Source organism: Carassius gibelio, chromosome B24 (assembly GCF_023724105.1).
Source record: "Carassius gibelio isolate Cgi1373 ecotype wild population from Czech Republic chromosome B24, carGib1.2-hapl.c, whole genome shotgun sequence".
Taxonomy (NCBI): Eukaryota; Metazoa; Chordata; class Actinopteri; order Cypriniformes; family Cyprinidae; genus Carassius; species Carassius gibelio.
In genome coordinates, this window is record NC_068419.1 from 2,670,242 (window position 1) to 2,692,677 (window position 22,436).

Sequence of the window (22,436 nt, forward strand, 5' to 3'; positions counted from 1 at the left end):
GCATTATTATTAACAGCATGCAATACCCAAGGGTCACGATCTAGAAGTCGAAAACCGTTAAATAGACAAAAATTATATTTCTGAATAATTAAAAATATCTTGAAATGTGTCGCCCGCAATGTGAATATTAAATGTTTTTGCAGACAGATTGCAAATTAATGCTTTACAAGTTACATAACGCATAAAACCTACTGATCTTTAAAAAAAAAAACCTTAAAAGAGGGATTTTAAAACATGCTGCTTTACATTAGATTGCATCTGATTACATTAGATTGCAAATATATGTACTATATTTTTCAGCGAGGCTAGGTTTGCAAGGATTTTCCCTGTCAGTATTAAATTATTTAAATAAAATATACAAATATATAAAATATTATTAAGAGTATAATATTGTTCACACCCAGATTCTAAAAGCATGGATTTAAACATCTTCAGTAAAGGGAAAGCCCGCAGCGGAGCGCACTATTATCTCTCCTAATAGGGGAGACCACACACTCACAAAACCTTTAAATCCCTGTCTCCATTGCACCCAAATGCTCTCTGTTTAATGGTTTTATAACTCGTTTTAATTTAAATGGATTCTCTGCGTCTATTTGAAGAAGTATCTTCGCGTATTCCCATATTTCCACGATGTCCTCCCCCTTCGGGAGTCGGATGGGATTTTCCTCGCGGTTTGTCAGGTGACGTTATACAGCCATTTTGTACCGCAGATTCATCCTACAGGATCCGTTAAGAGCAGTTTACATCATTTGATTGAGTTTAAAACCATTGTTTCACACCCAACCGTTCATCCCTAGAACCCGGTTCCCGTTAATTTGAACGGTTCTCCCCTCTCCAGCAGCATCAGCTCGGTGGTTTTGAGGTTTGAGGTGAAATTAGAGGAATAATGTCGTCAGGAAGCCCTGAATACTCGTCGTTCTTCGCAGTGATGGGCGCCTCAGCGGCGATGGTCTTCAGCGGTAAATATTATTTCAAAATTTGTTTAACATATCTATTAAACATTTATTTATATATGATTACACATAATTATTTCATCTTGATTGTAATAAAAATCTCCCTCTGTTGTTACAGTATTCTTGATATCTGAGGAAATGTCATTCAAAATGATGTTATTCGTTATTGTCATTATGAGAACACATTAACTTAACCGTTACACTTAACGTATTTATTTAACACCTTTTTTATAATTTTTATTAATCATCATCACCTTCAGATGTGAGGTCAAAAAAGATGTCTGCATCATTATAATCCAATCCTGTCAGGGCTGGTTCTATTATTCCTGATGTCGTATGAAATATTGTTAAAAATGTTAATAAATACGTGCTTAAGGGACCATAATTACTACACATTTCATATTAGTTAACATCTGCTTTCTCATAATTAATGATTATTGTATGATCATAATCCATATATGTGCCAGTTGCAAAATTGCTTTTTTTATTATTAATTATTGACACTATTGCAGTGCACATATATTGATTTTAAAATATGAAATATTTTCATATATTTGTCACATGTCAGCAAATTTAGCTTTATGTGATTTAACCAGCTGTGAGAGTCAATGCATTCCCTGCTTTGGGTAGATTTAGAGATTATAGCTGTTGTTTTTTTGCAGGTCAAGGGATTATTTACAAGGTTAAACTAGATTTATTTCACAGGTATTGATCATCACTCATGTTTGATTGGTTGAACTATTGAATTTAAGGTGGAGCCTGTAGTTATGCATTATATTAATGTGTTATATACTGATTTATTGGAGCACTGGGGAAAAAAAAGTTTAATTCATCCAATTAAAAACAAATTGGTTAATGATTCACATCTATATATTTTAACTTGAGCCAATGAAAAATAACTTGCCCTAAGGGTATTTTTTGTTTGTTTGTTAAATTAACCTCAAACTGAAAGCTGTTCTAATGCATATTGTTATTAAGATTAGATTTAAGTCATTAACAGCTTTATTGGGATTGTGATGAGCAGGATGCTTTATAAAATAAAATACTGTCCTGAAATAGAAAATAAATCTCAAATTTGGATCTCTGGTTGATTTTCTGTAATGAGACCTTAATTTACCACTAATTTTCCAGAAATAGTGCTATGCTGAGACAAGCTGAAATGTATGTGGGAATGAGTAATGATAGTGCACTAGTTTATTAGTTAAATTGACTGGTTTAGTAGTATGTTTAAATTTTTTTCTTATACAATCGGCTGTGCTTTTAGCTGTTAAGATGTTAAGTTGCATGCACCTTCTTAATTATGTGTTTAAAGTCATCCTATCCATTTTTTTTTCATTGCATTGGGTGTTTTGAATAAGTGTTGCATATTGTGCATAATTACAGTGAGGGACGTCACGACATCAAATGCATCTGTGTGTGTGTGTGTGTGTGTGTGTGTGTGTGTGTGTATCCAGCACAAGGCTGTTTATTCTCCACTGGACTGTTAGACCACACTTCAGCCCTGTTTGGTCAGAGTTATCTGTAACGTTATCTCTGTTATTGTTAGTATCAGTAATGCAAACAGACTAATACAGCAGCAGCTGGTCTGTGTTTGTTTCAAATGTGTACAGTTCTGGCTGGATAGAGTGTATTATTCTATTAAGTGAGGTCAGCAAATGCAGGTTATGTTGCGTGTGTGTTTGTGATTGAACTGTTTTCTTAATGAGAACGGCTCCAAACAGCAGCATCCGTGTCTTTGTGAGTCAGTAATGACGGCTTTCTTTAGTCTGCCTCCAGACTGAGTTTATCACTGAACATGAAAGCCAGATGCAGAGAAGAAACAGCTGAAGTTGATTTATTATTTATATATTTGAGGGAATCTGCTGCTTTAGATGTGAGATGCATAAGGCCTGTCTGCACCAGATATTGAAAATATAAGAAGGCTATAATTATAAGTTTATTTATATAATCTGTCATCATGTCATTTATTGGCAAAAACATGAAGAAATTAAGTGGTTATTGCAATAGTATATCACAATTGTGCACTAGTTTATTAGTTAAATTGATTAGTTTAGTAGTATGTTTAAAAAAAAAAAATTAAAACTTTTAGCTGTTAAGACCGTTGCATGGTTAAACCTTCTTAGTTATGTATTTAAAGTCATCTTATCCATTTTTGGTCATTGCATTGAGTTTTTTGAATAAGTGTTGCATGTTTTGCATAAAAGATAGTCATCTTCATTCCAGACTTTTCCTTCAGTTGAAATGTCCATATTAATAGAGGGTCAGTTCTGGTTCTTTAGGATTATCCAAAACTTTTCAATGGCAAAAATAATCTATTATAGCCTATATCTGAATGCCAGATCATATGGTTTTACCTGATTTCATCAGACCCTGTTAGAAATGAAAGGTCTACTTATTGATTTTGTTTTAAAAATAGACATGAGCTAACAATGCTGAATTAAATGGCCACACAAGTCCATCAACAGTAAAGCATATTTAAAATGAATCTCCTATATTAGGCATAGGTTTTATTCAGAATTGTTATTGTTGTTTTTTACATGTATAAAAAAACCATCTCCCTGAAAAAGTTTTAATTTTCTGTCAAATATAAAACTGATAGGCAACTAATATATTTGTATACTGTTGCAAGAAATATTTTTATTATATAACATTTGTAATACAATTTATTGATTTTAAATTAATGTATCGATTTATTTGTATTGTTTTGATGGTTTTCTTTTATGATTATTATTTATACCACTTAAGCTGTGTTTTTCATGAAACTAAGCTATAGCTGCTGCTGTCATGGAATGAAATGAATGATGCATCAACATCAAAACAAAATGCACTTTCATTGCAAAAACAAGACAACAGAGATTTTGTTCAGTGTTTTTGAACTGATCATCAGCTGTGAGTGCAGTAAATCAGACTCCTTTATCATATTGCGTTACCTGATGATGTTGTGTGTGTTGTTCTCAGTGCAGGTACAGTTGGTCTTAAATAGTGTGTGTGTGTGTGTGTGTGTGTGTGTGTGTTTGTGTTTGGACATTGGCCATCTGCACACTGAAGGATTGATTCTGCTCTTCATCGCATGAGCCCATCTGTCATGGCACACACACACACACACACACTGTTATTGGCTAGTTTGTGTGATTCTGTGCTGCAGTAGTAGTTGTAATCGTGGTTAATGCAGCAGGGTTTACCCTTTAATCCTTGAAGCTAATATTAGACTAAGATTGCTGGATGAACAAGCTGTAAGCGTGAGCAGAATTAACACTTACTCTAGTTCACTAGTCCTAAAATTAACTCTTAATGGTTGCAGCCACATGCAAAATACTGAGGATTCATTTAGAAGAAGAAAAAAGCCTGTCTTACTTGGTTCAATTGCATGGTTTGAACAAGTAAATAAAAAAAATATAAAATATACTTACTTGAAAAAAAAATTTATGAAAATATATTGTCAGATATGAAATATTATACAAATATGAACTATAAAAAAATAGTAAAAAAAAAAATTAAGAAACAATAAAAATAATATGTAGACATAAAAAATACAATTAATAAAATCTGTAAGATCTATTTGCTTAAATTATTAAAGATTTCTTTTGTCAGTATAGATATCATTTTGAGTAGCTTGCTCGTTAGTAAAATAATTATTCTATTGTATTATTATTTTTGTATTATTATTGTTGTTTACATATTATTGCTTTTTGATAATACAGTATTCAGTTTTACTATTGCTCATAAAGTTTTTGGAAACAACTGTTAAACTTTAGTTAAAAATGGTTCTGTTATTAATCTTCTAAGTTGACAGATTTATGGTTTTCATTGTTGTGGACAGTAAAATAGGTGAAGCAGCTGACCCCCAGCCTTGCAGAATGTGATCGTAATGCTCTAGCAATCCATTAGCAGTGCTCTGAGGTTTAGTTTTTCACAGGCAGTCTGTGTTCAGAAGTGTAAAACTCTTACTCATGTTGTTGCCCTTTTGGTTTCACAGCAGAAACATCACAGAAGACGTGAATCATTCTGTTTCTGCAGAGTCAGGCAGTGTTGAGAAATCATGCAATCTTATGCATCCTCCGATGTACAACAGATAACTTTTTTTTTTATTGAAATCTGTATGATATTGTTAATGCATTTTTCATCCTTTCAGAGCTGGGCTGAGAGTGTATCTATAACTGTTTACTCTCTGTTTTACTGCACTTTAATTGGAAAGTCAAATAACTGTATAGTATATAGGGGTTCTATATGATGCAATTTCAATTGTTCATTTCTCTTTGGAGTGTAAGAAGCTCTTTAAAGTTTTAAAGACTAAAGTCTCAAATAGATAGAGATATTCTTTATCAAAGTTAAGACTCTGCCACGCCCCCCTAAAACACCTCATGTAAACACGCCTCCACATGTCTACATCACTATGTGGAAATATTTGTGTAATGCCGCCCAAATGTTCACACAAAGAAAGAAGGCGTGGGTTCAGTAAGACAGTTAGTGTTGAAGCAGTCATGTCAGGAAGATGCTGTGTATCTAGGAGAAATAAAAAGCAGATAGTAGATGTATTTAGGAATCTTTAAGATTACTTACAACAGAACAGCAATGTATTTTATGGACGACCATAAGTACAGTAATTCTGAAAGATGAAGCTCGTGACTATGGAAAGGGTCATTACATTTCTGAAGAGTGCTTGCAGTGTTCGGCCAATCAGAATGCACTGGGTCAGTTGGCCAATCAGAGCAGACTGCACTTGTCGGAAGGAGGGGCTTTGTAGAACAAGATGTTTGAGAAAGGCGGGGCTTAGAGGACCTACAATAATGTACAGTATTTAAAAAAAAAATGTGTTTTTTTAACATTAAAGTATGTAAACATATTTGTATTACATCAAATACACCAAATATTCATATGATTATTAATATTTCTGATGAAGTTTTGTTGCAGTAATAATGAAAAGCGTGCATGAAGAGTAAGTGGGTTTTGTGTCTGCAGCGTTGGGCGCGGCGTATGGCACGGCGAAGAGCGGCACGGGGATCGCTGCCATGTCTGTGATGCGTCCGGAGCTGATCATGAAGTCCATCATTCCTGTGGTTATGGCGGGAATCATAGCTATATACGGACTGGTGGTGGCCGTCCTCATCGCCAACAGCATCTCAGACAAGATCACCCTGTACAAGTGAGTTCAACAGATCTCTGACTCTGAAAAAACATTGTTTTAATTACTATATATATATATATATTTACATTTACATTTATTCATTTAGCGGACGCCTTTATCCAAAGCGACTTACAATTGCTATTTACAATTGCTATATATGTCAGAGGTCGCACGCCTCTGGAGCAACTAGAGGTTAAGTGTCTTGCTCAGGGACACATTGGTGTCAACCAGTGGATTCGAACCCAGGTCTCTCCGACCAATGGCATGCGTCTTATCCACTGCGCCATCACCACCCCTATATATATATATATATATATATATATATATATATATATATATATATATATATATATATATATATATATATATATATATATATATATATATATATATATATATATATATATATATATATATATATATATATATATATATATATATATATATATATATATATATATATATATATAAGGTTACAAAGTTAATTAATATTAGATAAACATAAAACAAAATTGTTTATTTTAAATAAAAATGGACAAGAGAAACCAATTCATAATGATTAATTACTATTATACGTTCTTAATTGTACTAAAATAACAGATTTATCTTATATCAATACCAAAGTTTTATGATATTGTGGAAAAGATTGGTCGTATAGTTTTTTTTCAACACATTTATGCAATTATTTAATTTTAATTTATTTAATATAAATAATATAAATGCATTTTAATTAAGCACTGATTTACTGGAGACAAATTTCACTGTGTGTGTGTGGCAGGAGTTTCTTGCATCTGGGCGCAGGTCTGAGTGTGGGTCTGAGTGGGCTTGCGGCTGGGTTTGCCATCGGCATCGTGGGAGATGCGGGCGTCCGTGGCACCGCCCAGCAGCCGCGCCTCTTCGTGGGCATGATCCTCATCCTGATCTTCGCTGAAGTTCTGGGTCTCTACGGCCTCATCGTGGCCCTGATTCTCTCAACCAAATAAACTGGCAGTCAGCATGCAGCGCTGCCGGACCACAAGACGGGGCACGTGAAACAAACAAAAAAAGTGGGAAGGGGGGAAAAAATAAATCAAGGTACCTTAAACTAAAATGAAATTAGAAGAATTGAGATGTGGGGAAATATTCCTACACATTATAACAGGCTCTGCGTTTGGGTTTATCTCTGAAAGTGTACAGTCGTCCCAGTTTGATGGTTTTTATTTCTTGTAAATGCGGTATAAAGTGATTTCGTCCTGTGTCTGTGAAGAAAAAAGAATAATAATAATATAATCCTAATAATAATGCTGTAATAGATCTCATTCTCTGTTTGTTTCCACTCCTGCCTATCCATCTGTTAGCCAATCACGCGCTCTCTTTCACTCCCTTCATGTTAGAGAGGGAAACACACGTCTCTTCCCGTCACGTGATTTGGGAGTTTTATACATTTCCACATTGGTGTCAAAGTGTTTGTGAAGTGGAAAAACGCACTGACGAGTCTGTCTGTGGAATGGAGTAGATTTTGTTAAAACGTCCTTTTTTGTTTTCCACTGGTTTTATTTATTATGAATATTGTTCATGAAAATGTACTTGAAGGTTCTTAGATCCTTTGAATTGATATTTATATAAACATAAATATATATATATATATATATATATAAATCCAGATCTATATATAAGAACAGAGCTGTATCGTCCGGGGTGCAGTCGTCTGGGAGTATTTCAGCTCGATGTGTGTATTTCTGGTTGTTTCTGTGTATATCTGATGTTTGGTTGTATTAAAGGTGTGCTTGTGCCCCTCGATGGGTCTCGCAAGTGTAATTTCCACATGCCTGTGTTCCCTGTGTTTATTCATCATCTGACAGCTCGTGTGTGCTCTTGTTTTTGTGACATATCAGGACACAACTCCGTATAATGACATGGGTTTGACACAGGTATTACAAGGAGAGGGTGACTTATGAGGACATAACCCATGTCCCCATTTTTCTAAACACTTATAAATCATACAGAATGAGTTTTGGTTTTTTTTGAGAAAGTAAAAATGCACAAAGTTTCCTGTGAGGGTTAGGGTTAGGTGTAGGGTTGGTGTAGGGAGATAGAATATACAGTTTACAGTATAAAAAGCATTACGCCTATGGGATGTCCCCACTTTTCACAAAAACAAACGTGTGTGTGTGTGTTTGCCTTCAGTCACAACCTTGATAATAATTCACCAACAGCACTGATAGATTTACAGTTAAATTATTTCAACGTCCTTAAAGCTTTCCAGTTTTTTTTTTGTGAATTTAGTTTACTATTTTATAAAAAAATAATTTAGGAAATTATTTGAATTTCTCAGTCTGTTCGATAAACATCATTTACACACACACAAAATCTGATTATTGCACCACACTGATTTATTAACCTCATTCCAATGCAGTTGTTTTTAACCTTTTAGATATTTCCACAAGTAATTATCACAAAACTACTTGTTTTTATTACCAGAAGATGGGAGTAAAATTAATCCCATTTAAATTCGTTTATATTGCAGGGTTTCTGCCCTTTAAAGTTTTGATTTGCCCTTGTAGAAATTAAGGGATTAAAAGGTCTTAAAGTCCATTGGAGATATTTGTCCCTTTTATCTCAGAAAAAAAAAAAGTTATTTCCATATTTTGGTAATGCTTTTTTTGTTATGCATTTCATAAAATAAATTAAAATGTCGTTTTGATCAGTTGAAAGTTTTATTTTCAAACTTTCAAGTGTGTGAATACAACTCACTGTGTTTATTTTTGGATTTAGTGACTATATTAGCATATTGTGTTTAAAAATTTCTATAACTGGTCTTTTTCTATAACTTATCTAAGAAGTATTAATTTAATATATTATAATTAATCTTTTATTCCAACATTTTTATTTTTATTAAATATTAGTAAATTATTTTCAATTGAAATTTACTTCGAAACAGAGCAGAAACTTTAGTATTTCTTATTAATTTTACACAATATGTTTGTTTTAATGTCGCTTTTTCAGGTTGATCTTCAGCGTGACCTCAGACTTCTGGACATCTAGCCTGTGTTCAAAACTCACCAAAATAAATCACAAAACAAGATGCTGTGCACCATCATGTGGAGAACGGTGGAACAACACAAGAAGAAGTGTGGGTCGATCAGCGCTCCTAAAAACACAGTGCACAATAGAATAGCGTAGTCCAGAATATAACAGAACAGAGCACAATTGAATAGAATAGATTACACCACAATATAAAAGAATAAAATTTAAGAATAGAGAATAGAGCACAATAGAATAGAGCAGCGTAGAACTGAACATAATATTAAATATAATATAGAGCAGAACATACTGTAATGGAACATAGCACAATAGAATATAATAAATATGAATAAAATAAAGCAGAAATATAATCAAGTAAAACTGAGTATAAAAGAACAGAGTACAATATAATAGAAAAAAGCACAATATAATGGAATAGATCATAATTTAATTTATGTAATTGAATAAAACATAATATAAAAAATACAATAGAAAGGAGCACAGTGTAATAGAATTATATAGAGCAGAATGAAAAAGAACAGTAGCATGGAATTAAGGACTGTACTATAACAGTGCAATAGAACAGAATAGAGCAGAATAGAATCAAGTAAAACAAGTATAATAGAATATAGCTGAATAAAATAATAGAGCACAATATCACAGAATTGAGTAGAATATAAAAAGCACAACAGAATAGATTTGCATAGAATTTAACCTGTTAACTGTAAAATTTTGTCAAATTTTGTTTGGGCGTAGTACCAAGCTTTTCCACTAGATGACTATCAAACCACATTAGTAACCATTTAAGGGTGCCTTCATTTCCATAAATGGTTTGAGTGACCTGAAACATGTTTTTCCATACTTTTCTCAATATTTATAAGTTATAAGGTGAACGAGTCATTGGCTGGCTCTGTTCATCTTCAGTTCTCTCTTCACAGCAGTTTAGCCAGTGTACTGTTTGAGTAAATGAATTACTCCAGGATATTGGTTTGTTGTAACTCAGAGGGAGTGTCAGCCACATTAAAATAGTTAATATCTTAAATATTTTGTGGATTAATGCGTATTGGAGACGCGAACCATGCAACGATTCAGTTCGATTTGGTGAACTGGTTCAAAAAGATCCGGTTACATCGAATGATTCGTTTGCGAACCGGATATGACAAACTGCTTTGTTTTGAACTCTCTTGCAACAGACACAGAAGAGAAGACAATGATGAATAAAGTCGTAATTTTTGCTATTTATTGGACCAAAATGTATTTTCGATGATTCAAAATATTATAACTGACCCTCTGATGTCACATGGACTACTTTGATGATGTTTCATCAAATCATTTGAATCAGTTCGGGAGTTCTTAGCGGGTTCGCGAATCATTTGAGTCAGTTCGGGAGTTCGTAGCGGGATCGCGAATCATTTGAATCAATTTGGGGATCGCGAATCATTTGAGTCAGTTCGGGAGTTCGTAGCGGGATCGCGAATCATTTGAGTCAGTTCGGGAGTTCGGAGCAGGATCGCGAATCATTTGAGTCAATTTGGGGATCGCGAATCATTTGAATCAGTTCGGGAGTTCGTAGCGGGATCGCAAATCATTTGAGTCAATTTGGGGATCGCGAATCATTTGAGTCAGTTCGTGAGTTCGTAGCGGGATCGCGAATCATTTGAGTCAGTTCGGGAGTTCGTAGCGGGATCGCGAATCACTTGAGTCAGTTTGGGGATCGAAAATCATTTGAAGCAGTTCGGGAGTTCGTAGCGGAATCGCGAATCATTTGAGTCATCTGACTCCAGTTTGGGAGTTGGAGCGGGATCGCGAATCATTTGAGTCAGTTTGAGGATCGTGAATCATTTGAAGCAGTTCGGGAGTTCGTAGCGGGTTTGCGAATCATTTGAGTCAGTTTGGGGATCGCAAATCATTTGAATCAGTTCGGGAGTTCGGAGTGGTGTGTGTGTGTGTGTGTGTGTGTGTGTGTGTGTGTGTGAGTGTGTGTGTCCTAAAGACTGTGCTGCGCAACCGTTAACTGTTAGATGTTCAAAATGTAATGTTAAATCAGACACAATTTAAAACCGAAAAAGAAATATAATACTAAGATTAAAAGTTACAGATACCTGAAGCTGTTGTATCTTGGCGTTCAAGTGTTTTGGCTGGGGGGGTTTTACTTCCTTTTTTGAAGAAGAAGAAGATGAATTTTGCAATATCCATTTTAATTATAAAATAAATTGATCTAGTAAAATACTACACGCCAACAAACCGCCTGCCTCAAAAAGATCTAATTTCATTGGCTGGATCGTACAGACGCTCATCGATGGTTGGCCAGTTTACATGTCAGGCATAAGCACTAGAATCAGTGGGCGGTTTTCGTCGGGTGTGAATGACAACGCGTAACTTACTTGGGTAAATTTACAGACACTGTGGACGTGAGAGTGGAGAGATATTTATTTATTTATTTATTTAAATTCTAATATAAATTACTTTATTGGGCATGAAAACTCATTGATGGCATGGTGGTAATAAAAACATTCGGGGCTTTACTGAAAACAGGACTCCAGCCCCCTTAGCCCACCCCTAACGCCGCCTCTGGCGTTCGCAATAGAAATGTCAACTTCTAATAAAAAAACGTAAATATTGCCAATGATATTTTAGTATCATTTATATACTGTTATAGTTTTTAGTATTAATATTTTGATTCTGTTTTTATTTTTATACATTCCATTTTAATTTCTTTTATTTCTTTATTTATTATTATTTATTTAATTTTTTTGTTATTTTATTCTTTTTTTAAATGTATGTCTATACAGATTTTATCAGTTTTTATTTAGACTTCACTTAATCTGAAATCATTACTTTTGTTTTTTTTTCTTTCATTTTTAGTAATTTATATATATATATATATATATATATATATATATATATATATATATATATATATATATATATATAATGTATATGTATGTGTGTGTGTGTGTGTGTGTGTGCAGATTTTATCCATTTTTTATTTCATTTTTGTTATTTTAGTACCTCAAGTTTAATTATTTAATTTCATATTTATTTAAAGTAATGGAAATATAGGTTCCGTTTTAGTTAAATATAAAAATTCTGTTGCCAAAATAAACAATATTTCTGTAAATGTCATTAATAGAATGATTATGATGCACCATGAAGCAAAAACAGTGGCCTTAAAAGTGGGGGGATCATAAATCATTTGAGTCAGTTCGGGAGTTCATAGCGGGTTCACGAATTATTTGAGTCAGTTCGGTAGTTTGTAGCGGGTTCGCGAATCATTTGAGTCAGTTCGGGAGTTCGTAGCGGGATCGCGAATCATTTGAGTCAGTTCGGGAGTTCGTAGCGGGATCGCGAATCATTTGAGTCAGTTCGGGAGTTCGGAGCGGGATCGCTAATCATTTGAGTCAATTTGGGGACCGCGAATCATTTGAATCAGTTCGGGAGTTCGTAGCGGGATCGCGAATCATTTGAGTCAATTTGGGGATCGCGAATCATTTGAGTCAGTTCGGGAGTTCGTAGCGGGATCGCGAATCATTTGAGTCAGTTCAGGGATCGCGAATCATTTGAAGCAGTTCGGGAGTTCGTAGAGGGATCGCAAATCATTTGAGTCATCTGACTCCAGTTTAGGAGTTGGAGCGGGATCGCGAATCATTTGAGTCATTTTGGGGATCGCGAATCATTTGAATCAGCTTGGGAGTTCGTAGCGGGATCGCGAATCATTTGAGTCAATTTGGGGATCGCGAATCATTTGAGTCAGTTTGGGAGTTGCACAAGATGCGCAACCGTTAACTGTTAGATGTTCAAAATGTAACGTTAAATCAGACACAATTTAAAACCGAAAAAGAAATAAGATTAAAAGTTACAGATACCTGAAGCTGTTGTATCTTGATGAATTTTGCAATATCCATTTTAATTTTCAAATAAATTGATCTAGTAAAATAATACATGCCAACAAACCGCCTGCCTCAAAAAGATCTCATTTCATTGGCTGGATCGTACAGAGGCTCATTGATGGTTTGCCAGTTTACATGTCAGTCAGGTTTTCGTCGGGTGTGAATGACAACGCTTAACTTGGGTAAATTTACAGACACTGTTGAGTGATATTTATTTATTTATTTAAATTCTAATATAAATTACTTTATTGGGCATGAAAACTCATTGATGGCATGGTGGTAATAAAAACATTCGGGGCTTTACTGAAAACATTCGGGGCTCCAGCCCCCTTAGCCCACCCCTAACTCTGCCCCTGGTTTGGAACCAAATGAGGGTGATTTATTAATGACATAATTTTGATTTTTTTTTGGTGAACTATCCCTTTAAGCCATTTTTGTTTATGAATAAAATAATTTTGCATTCAATATAAGAAAATTAACAACATGTTCAACAGATAATAGCTTTGGGTTTACATAACCATAAAGATTTGTTAATGAAAAACATGAGTGCGGATATGACGTTCCTGTTGGTCATTATCGACTTAGTCCCGCCCCTGTTAACATCCTTCAAGTAGCTATATGAAGTTCCCAGTCGAGCTGAAATATTCACACTTGATTAATAATTAATTTTGTAATACTTTTTAATAATATTGTTTATAATATTGTTAATATTTTTATATCAACCGCTCTATATAAGTATATTTTCCTGATAATGTCAGGCACTATTTGAGCATCTGTGAAAAAAAAAAAACTCTAATACCTTACACACGTTTATTTGTATGTTTTGCAGGGTTTAAGTTTAACACGTCACTGATGCTTGCTGATCCTTAAAGCGGCCTTTAATGAGGATGATAGACAGATCGACCTGTTCCGTCTGCTAAATTACGAGCACTAGTAAGGCGAAGGCTTCATATCATGAATATTAACTACTTAACAAGACGTTCGCGCAATAGGCTACCCGATTGGCTGAAGGAAACGATTGAAGTGGGCGCTAGCCAATGAATCTTCAGTTCATGAATATTAATTAGGTCAGTCACTAGACGCTCCCAGAGCTCCTGTTATCAGGCAACGGCGGCATGACCTAATTAATATTCATGAACTCCGCCTTTTCCGTAGTATGACTGACTGGCCGCCGGTGTTGTGTTGTGCTTGTAGATGTAGGTCACCAAACTAACACGCACCAGCTATATCACTTACAACAGCTCCTGATGGAAACACGTGTTTGAAGCAGAGCGAATAAACTCGACGAAAGCGTTATAAGGTATGGGAGTTCATATGTTAATTATGTCATCATTTTAGTAAAGAAATAGTTATAGATTTTTTGAAAGTCTGTTTTTGTGAAAGGACTCGATGTTAACAGCAGATAGCAGTCTAAAATGTTGTTTCTATTAATTTATTCATATAATAATCCTATCATTATAGCAATAATAGTGATTTATTATAATACCTCTATAATACCTGTTGTTGGTTGACTAGATTTTGCTTTGAGTGTCAAGAAAAGCTCTAAATGAATGTAATTAGTGATAATAATAATAACAACAGTTGAGATGTTATAATCATATTTTATTATTATTTAATGACAATATTCAGTATTAGTATATATTAGTAAGATAAGTTTATTATATTTAGTACAGCTAGTATTGGTATTATTTTGATTCATGTCAGAGGTTTAGGAAATTAGTTTTCTGTGTATTTAAATGTGATTCATATTTAAATGAATGTGCAGCAGCTTTAATTGTTGATATGAAAATTGCAACAACAATTCAGCATAGATGAGTTGTCAAGCACCATGTGACATGGTGTATATTTTAAGTATTTGACTAATTATTGTATAATTAGTATGCATTCTGCTTAATTAGCTTATATTAAATAATTACATGAAGGATTTGTACTTCCAAAAAAAAAACAAAAAAAAAACACACATTTCAAGCTAAAGTCTTGTAGTGTATGTAGTGTTACTCCTATCACATTACTTTTACGCAATCATGTTTGTTGTCAATATGTTGTTTGCATGAGAAATGTGCTCATGCCAGTGTAATGCAAACTTATTGCACCATTGCATTTCCCAGAAGCACACAAGTACAGATGGGCCAGTTGGTCAGCTCCGGGGCGGTGGAGGTATCCAGGACAGGAATCTCGTTTTGGATACACATTATCCATCAATTAGTGAACACCTGGCTGTGTTGCGTACACAGAATCAATCAAGTCTTTTAATCCAATTATACACTTATATCAAGGGGTAAAGAAACGTAACCTATAATCATTAATAAATCAGATTTATATGACAAACACTTTATTGAAGTAAGCCAGTTTCTGTGTACACATGTGCAATGAGAGCCAGTTCTGGTGATGCTTTTGAGAGTTTCTTCACCATCCTGGGCTGTTCTGAAAGCTCTCACGGTGTAAACATCAGAGAGATCTGAGCCGGTCACATGAAGCATGTAAGACTAGAGTCTCAGATTGCCAGCCCTGGCATATGGAGCGATCAGAAGTAGGGTACAGTGTCAGCCGAGGCAGTCTGTCAGAGCAAAACAAGCTCATGGCAAAACCTGACATCTGTGAGTCAGCAGCTACAGGAAGTGATGCGGAGAAAACCACAGATCAGCTGATAGATAGATAGATGGATGGATAGATAGATGGATGGATAGAATGATAGATAGATGGATGGATAGAACAAAAGATAAATCAATGAATAGACAGACAGACAGACAGAAAGAAGGAAGGATGGATGGACAGATAGATAGATGGATGGATTGACACAGACAAATAAATAAATGGATAGACAGACAGAAAGAAAGAAAGAAAAATGGACAGAGATAGATAGATAGATAGATAGATAGATAGATAGATAGATAGATAGATAGATAGATAGATAGATAGATAGATAGATAGATGGATAGATAGATGGACAAATAGACATGGATAGACACAGACAGATAAATCAATGGATAGACAGACAGAAAGAAAGAAAGAAAGACGGATGGACAGATAGATGGATTGACAGACAAATAGATAAATGGATAGACAGACAGACAGACAGAAAGAAAGAAAAATGGACAGAGGTAGATATATAGACAAATAAACAGATGGATAAAAAGATAGATGATAGATAGACAGACAGATGAATAGATAAGTAGATGAATGGATGGATGGAGGGATACAGACAGAGAGACAAATAAATAGACAGACAGAGAGACAGATTGATTAATAAATAAATGGATAGAGACAGACAGAGAGAAAGAAAGACAGATGCACAGAGAAAAATGGATCGATAGAAAGAAAAAAAGATGGATAGATTAATAAATAGACAAATAGATAGATAGACAGACAGACAGACGGATGGAAGAACTAACGGTCTCGTTCTGTTCTTGTGTTGCAGGAATGTCTTGGAATAAGTATGTTGTTAGTGAGAATGTCCCGGAGACTGAAGCCACGCCCCTCACACCCCTCGGAGCAGACGAGGGATCTGTGGGATCACAGGTGAGCATGACTTCTGTCCTCACCAGCTCTGCTTATTTCTGTCGGGTTATTTTGAGCTAACTAGCACCAGTTTTACATTACCTGGGCATCCGGCCAATCAGAGTCTCAAATGAACGGTTGCAGCACTGCTTTAAATCAGCTCCTCACACTTCAGGCTTTAAAATAAAGTGTAACCAAACATTTAATTTGTGAAATATTTCCTTTGATTTTAAAATGTGACCTGCACATTTCTGAGAGGTGGTGTGTGACTGGTTTTGTTTGTGCGGTCAGTCGGAGGGCAGCTCTTCAAGGTACGAGCCGGTGACGGTGTGTGTGCCAGCCGAGCTGCCACCCGTGGTGCCAGTAACGGGCGAGTCCTTCTGCCAGTGTCCAGCTCAAACAGAGCTCAGCTCAGATGCCCAGATCAACCCCTACACCCTCAGCTGCACCTGCGGAGAGGAAGAACAGGGTCAGACTCATCACACTGAATCATGCATTTAACACTAAAGACAACAGAATCACACTGCGCTGACTTGAGTCATGTCATACACAACCTTTGAAAAGTCTGGGGTCAATGAGATTTTATTTCATTCAGCAACAATGCATTAAAAAATGATCAAAAATTGATTAAAAAATGACAGTAAAGACAGTATAGTATACTATTTCTTTCAAAAATGAAGTTTCTATTCAAAGAATCCTAAAAGAAATGTTTCTTGAGCAGCAAATCATCATATCAGAATGATTTCTGAAGATCATGTGACACTGAAGACTGGAGGAATGATGCTGAAAATACAGCTGCTCATCAAAGGAATAAATTATATTTTACAAGTTATTCAAATAGAAATTAAATTAAATGGTTAAATATTTAACAATATAACTATTTTCACTGTATAAAAAAAACACAGCCTTTGTGAACAGAAGAGACTACTTAAAAATAATAATCTTACTGACCTTGCAAACTGTTGGACGGTAGTGTAAATAAAAATAAAATGTTAAAACACAGATTGACCCAGCACAGTCAAAATCTATGTGCACATATGAAACTATGCATAGACTAGAATAAGAATAAGCCATTATATTCAGGGGTGCATATAAGTGGTCAGCAGGTCCGCATGCGCCACCAAAATAAAAAATTTGTTATATAAATATGTTCTGACAGCGCATTTGCGTGCTGACAGCTGTTAATACACAATTACCATTTTAGAACACAAACTGTAGTATATAAGTTTAATTTTCAACCTGAAATCATAAATCTAGGGTATGCCATGTCGTTTTCAAAGCACTGTGACATTCATCCCATAGACAGTAAAAGAAATTCATCCACTGACGTTCTTTAATCAGCGGCGCTAAACCCGGAAGCTCGTATACTTAATTGCGGCAACCCGCCAAAATAAAAGCCTGCTGATTTTAAGTTTGAATATGATGAAAACGCTATTATTTATTTATTTTTAGACGCTTTTATCCAAAGTGACTTAAAATTGGGGAATACATAAAGCAATTCTTCTTAAAGAGGCAAACAAAGAAAGTAGTAGTAAATATTAGCATTTTATTTTTAAGTTAACTATAAAATAACTGTATTTGTATTTAATGCTAGGACTGCCTTTTATTTTTAATAAATTATCACACATTATTATTTCATTTATTTACTATTATTTTATTTAAAAAAGTAAATAAAGTGCAATAATATTATAACTATTATTAATTCATTTTTTATAGTTATATTTAATGGGTAACGCTATATGCATTGGGAGAACCAAATCAAATCTCCAGGTTCTCTTATGAGAACCAGGCTGAAAAAAGTATGTGCACCCCTGATTATATTCACATCCAAATAACTTCCAAGCAGATATGAAAAACACTAACATCTATTAATATTAGACAGTTTAATACATTACAGTCAGAATGAATAAAAAAATATTTTTTAACTTAACAGTCATCATTTTTCACAATGAGAATTTATTTCAGTTAAATAAATAATTGAACATTTCGGGGGGAAAAATGCACCCACTATGTAAAAAAAGTCCTACTCCTAAACAATCAGCAACAGTACAGAGGAAAATACTGCCCTTTAATAAAAACCATGAATGCTGCTGTGTTCTCTGACAGTGAAGAGCTGAACTCATGGTGGCTTGTGTTTGTCATTGTGTTAAGGGTGTGACTGGGTTTGGGACGAGGAGAGCAAATCATCCTCAGTGTCTCTGAGCTGCTTTAACCAGAAGGTGATCTTCCACTCGGAGTACAGCTGTGGAACCGCCGCCATCAGAGGAGCCAAGCCTCTCAGCGACGGACAGCACTTCTGGGAAATCAAGATGACATCTCCTGTCTACGGCACAGATATGGTGAGAGATACGGTGACTGGATGAGCAGAGACACTAAATCACATCACTGATGATGTATCAACATCAGATCAATATAGATATGTATTTTGTGTGTTTGTGGGTCCAGATGGTTGGTGTCGGGACATCAGAAGTGAACCTGGATCAGTTTAAACATAGTTTCTGCAGTCTGCTGGGCACGGATGCAGACAGCTGGGGTCTGTCTTATACAGGTGAGGTCAGAGGTCATGTGACCCCTGCATTCTATATTCACTATTATTCATTTAAATATATTAAATAACCCACACATGTCTGTGTATTAAAAAAAACACATAAGTAAAACTCATTTATTACCATAAGGGACTATTTTGACCAGATTTAATCATTAAAAATTACTAAACTGAATCATGCCTGCTTAATCCTGTCTTTTTAAGTAACGTTTCGACTTAAATAAAACTGTCTTAACTTACATTTTGATTTATCCATTTGTATGTAATACTACCATTCAATAGTTTGGATACAGTTAGATATATATATATATATATATTTTAAGAAATCAATACTTTAGCCAGGATGCAATAAATTGATCAAAAGTGACAATAAAGTCATTTATAATGTTGCAAAAGAATCTAATTCAAATAAACGCTGTCATTTTTAACTGAATATTAGAATGATTTCTGAAGATCATGTGACTCTGAAGACTGGAGGAATGATGCTGGAAATACAGCTGCGCATCACAGGAATAAATTATATTTTACAATATATTAAAATTGAAAATAATTATTGTAAATTGTAATAACATTTCACAATTGTAGTGTTTATACTGTATTTTTAATCAAATAAAGGCAGCCTTGGTGGGCAGAAGAGATTTTCAAAAACATTTTAAAACATTATTTAGGTTTATACATATTTATGCGTTTTTAACTGATTTTCTTCATCTATGTTTATGGTGGTTCAGGTCACCTACACCATAAGGGGTCAAAGGTGAACTTTTCATCCCGGTTCGGTCAAGGGTCCATAATCGGGGTCCATCTGGACAGCTGGCACGGCACCCTGAGCTTCTATAAGAACCGCCGCTGCATCGGTAAGACTCTCTCTTCTCTCCTCTATCAGTGTACTTCCTACTGAAACTGCAATCTTTCTTATCCTTCCTTTTTCACCTCTGTCTGTGGTTCTGTCAGGCATAGCAGCTACTCACTTGCAGAATAAGCGTCTGTATCCGATGGTGTGTTCGACTGCGGCCAAGAGCAGCATGAAGCTGATCCGTTCACATTCTGCGGCCACAACATTACAGTATCTGTGCTGCACACAGCTGCGCAAAATGCTGCCCAACTGCGCAGACGCTCTGCGTGAGCTGCCTCTGCCGCCGGGTCTGCGTCTGCTGCTGTCTAACCAGCTGGGATGGGTGCTGACCCTCGGTGCTGACCCTCGATTCTGCAAACTCAACAGGGAAGACAAGGCCACACAAACAGAAGACGGCGATGTTGAGAAATACACAAGCCCTTTTCCTTCCCACAATCCTTCTGACAACGAACGCATCTTTATTCCTAGTTCCTTCTCTGATAACCCCGGTTCCTACCACAGTAAAGATAAGCCTCTTGATTCTACTTCCTGTCCAGATGATGCGCATTATCAAGATGGCGTCTCCGTAATGGATGTAGCCTGTTACCTTGATCCCTCCTCCGCTTCTGACCTCTACTGTGGCTCCGCCCCCAGCCCTGATCATAATTCCATACCTGACCCTAAATATCAGCACAGATCTGCTTCCTGTTCTTGCTGTGGCTCGCCAGAATCTGTTTCCGGTGACGACTGTAAAGGAAATGATGCCAGTTCTGTGTGTAAACCGGAACACAGCGGTTCTTGCATTCTATGCTCCTCCTACACTCCACCAGACCACGCCCCTTTTTGGCCTGACTCCGCCTCTGAGAGCGGCTCGGATGGCTTCTCTGCAGAGCTAGAGATGTATCAGAGGAAACGCTGCCGCTGGACATGAGACACACAGTGTGTACTTGTAAATCACAGGTCAAAGGTCACATTTAAGGGCAGAGTTCATGGTTTACTCACACTTGTTCAAGTAGACTGCATGATTAACCCAAATTGTGATATGATTCTGTGCGATTTTAAAATCGCAAAGACTGCTATTTAATTAAAAATGTCAACAAAAGAAAACTGGTAAAGAGAAGCACTTAGAAAATATCTGTTGTTTGCAAAAATAGGGCTTCATGGGCTCCTTGATGTTTTTCTGCCAAAAATAATGTTTGAAGATTTAGAAGAAATTAAGCCATATATATTAGTACTGTAATTTGGCAGTTATACTCTAAAATAATGATATGAATTATACAAATTTTACACAACATTTTTGTTAAAAATATACATTTATCACTAATCAGCAACAACAACAACAATTGTTATTATTATTAATTATTACTATTACTACAAGTCATAAATATAATCACATATTTTTTAGGCAAATTTTGCCGGCCTACAAACAGTTTTTAAAAGAGCATTTTAAACCACAGTCACAATTTTTATCAGACATTTTTCTAATTTCTTCTCCAAATTGTGCAGCCCTATGTATGAGTCTTTATTTATGCTTAAGACCTCATTTTAAGTCCTGCAGAACAAAGTAAGTCATGTGGGTTTGGACAAAATTGTCATTCTTAGGTGAACTATTGCTTAAATACAAACGGCATCAGTTCAACTCAAACCATTCATCCTCATCCCTTGCCAAGCTATCAAAATACATTCACTGGACTTGTTGTGAATCATGAATCCAGTGAATCAATGTCCGTAGTAATCTACTTCTTTTTTTCCAAATAGTTCATTCATTATTCAGGATTCAGGATGGGGTTAAAGATCGAAATTTCTCATAAACTTGCTCACTTCCAGTGCCAATGTTTCTAGTCAGGTGACCCTTTTTTGAGAAGTTTATCTTCCACATGCCAAACTATTTGCAGCAGCATCATTGAAATATTGTAGTCATCATTTTGTTTGAGTTCATTCATTCAGACTTTGAGAGAAGAGTTCATGAAAAACCAGCGCAGGTTCATATCTGAGCCTGTCAATCAGACTGTTAATTACAGCGTTACATTATTTATCCTGATTCAATATCAGAGAGCTACAGCTCTGCTATGACAGCTAACTGCATGTCTGATATGATAAACACCGTAGATTGTGTTTTCAGTTAGGATTGTGTGTGTATTCACTTAACGTTTATTCATTAGTTTAACCCCATTCTGTAATTATTCATATTTGAGTCCTCGCTATATATGAATGAATGGTTTTGTACTCTTTTGCATGTTTTCTTACTGATTACAATGTTTTGAGGTAAAAAAAAAACATAAGTGCATGTTTGCATGTATATATAATTTGTTCTTTTTAAATTTGTGTTCCACCAATATTAAACTTCTGAGCATAACTCATCCCAAACTGTTTGTTGAGTTGGATTTTATTTTTATATTTGGTTTTTATTTAAATTTTAGTCAAAGTTTAAATCATTTTTTTTGTGTTTTTTTTCAATATCTTTTAGGTATTTTAGTGCTTTAAATGAAAAAGAGAAATTGTTGTCTTGGCATCTAGCTGAAAAAAAAATACTTAAATTACAAAATTATAAAATGTTAAAAAATTTTTAGATTTTATGTTATTTCAATTA

The 22,436-nt window shown here is 35.1% G+C and overlaps 2 protein-coding genes across 2 annotated transcripts; both read left to right on the forward strand.

The window, feature by feature from the left end:
• Nucleotides 1-687: 687 nt before the first annotated feature.
• Nucleotides 688-7,883, forward strand: LOC128013556 (V-type proton ATPase 16 kDa proteolipid subunit c). Its single transcript, XM_052596669.1, has 3 exons — nt 688-959; nt 5,913-6,096; nt 6,857-7,883. The coding sequence occupies exons 1-3, from the start codon at nt 887-889 to the stop codon at nt 7,059-7,061; spliced, it is 462 nt and encodes a 153-aa protein (XP_052452629.1). The 5' UTR covers nt 688-886; the 3' UTR covers nt 7,062-7,883.
• Nucleotides 7,884-14,124: 6,241 nt separating this feature from the next.
• spsb3b (splA/ryanodine receptor domain and SOCS box containing 3b) lies at nt 14,125-22,213 on the forward strand. The gene is made up of 7 exons (XM_052596649.1): nt 14,125-14,271; nt 16,390-16,490; nt 16,761-16,938; nt 18,621-18,808; nt 18,915-19,017; nt 19,743-19,868; nt 19,966-22,213. The coding sequence occupies exons 2-7, from the start codon at nt 16,392-16,394 to the stop codon at nt 20,775-20,777; spliced, it is 1,506 nt and encodes a 501-aa protein (XP_052452609.1). The 5' UTR covers nt 14,125-14,271; nt 16,390-16,391; the 3' UTR covers nt 20,778-22,213.
• The last annotated feature ends 223 nt before the right edge of the window (nt 22,214-22,436 follow it).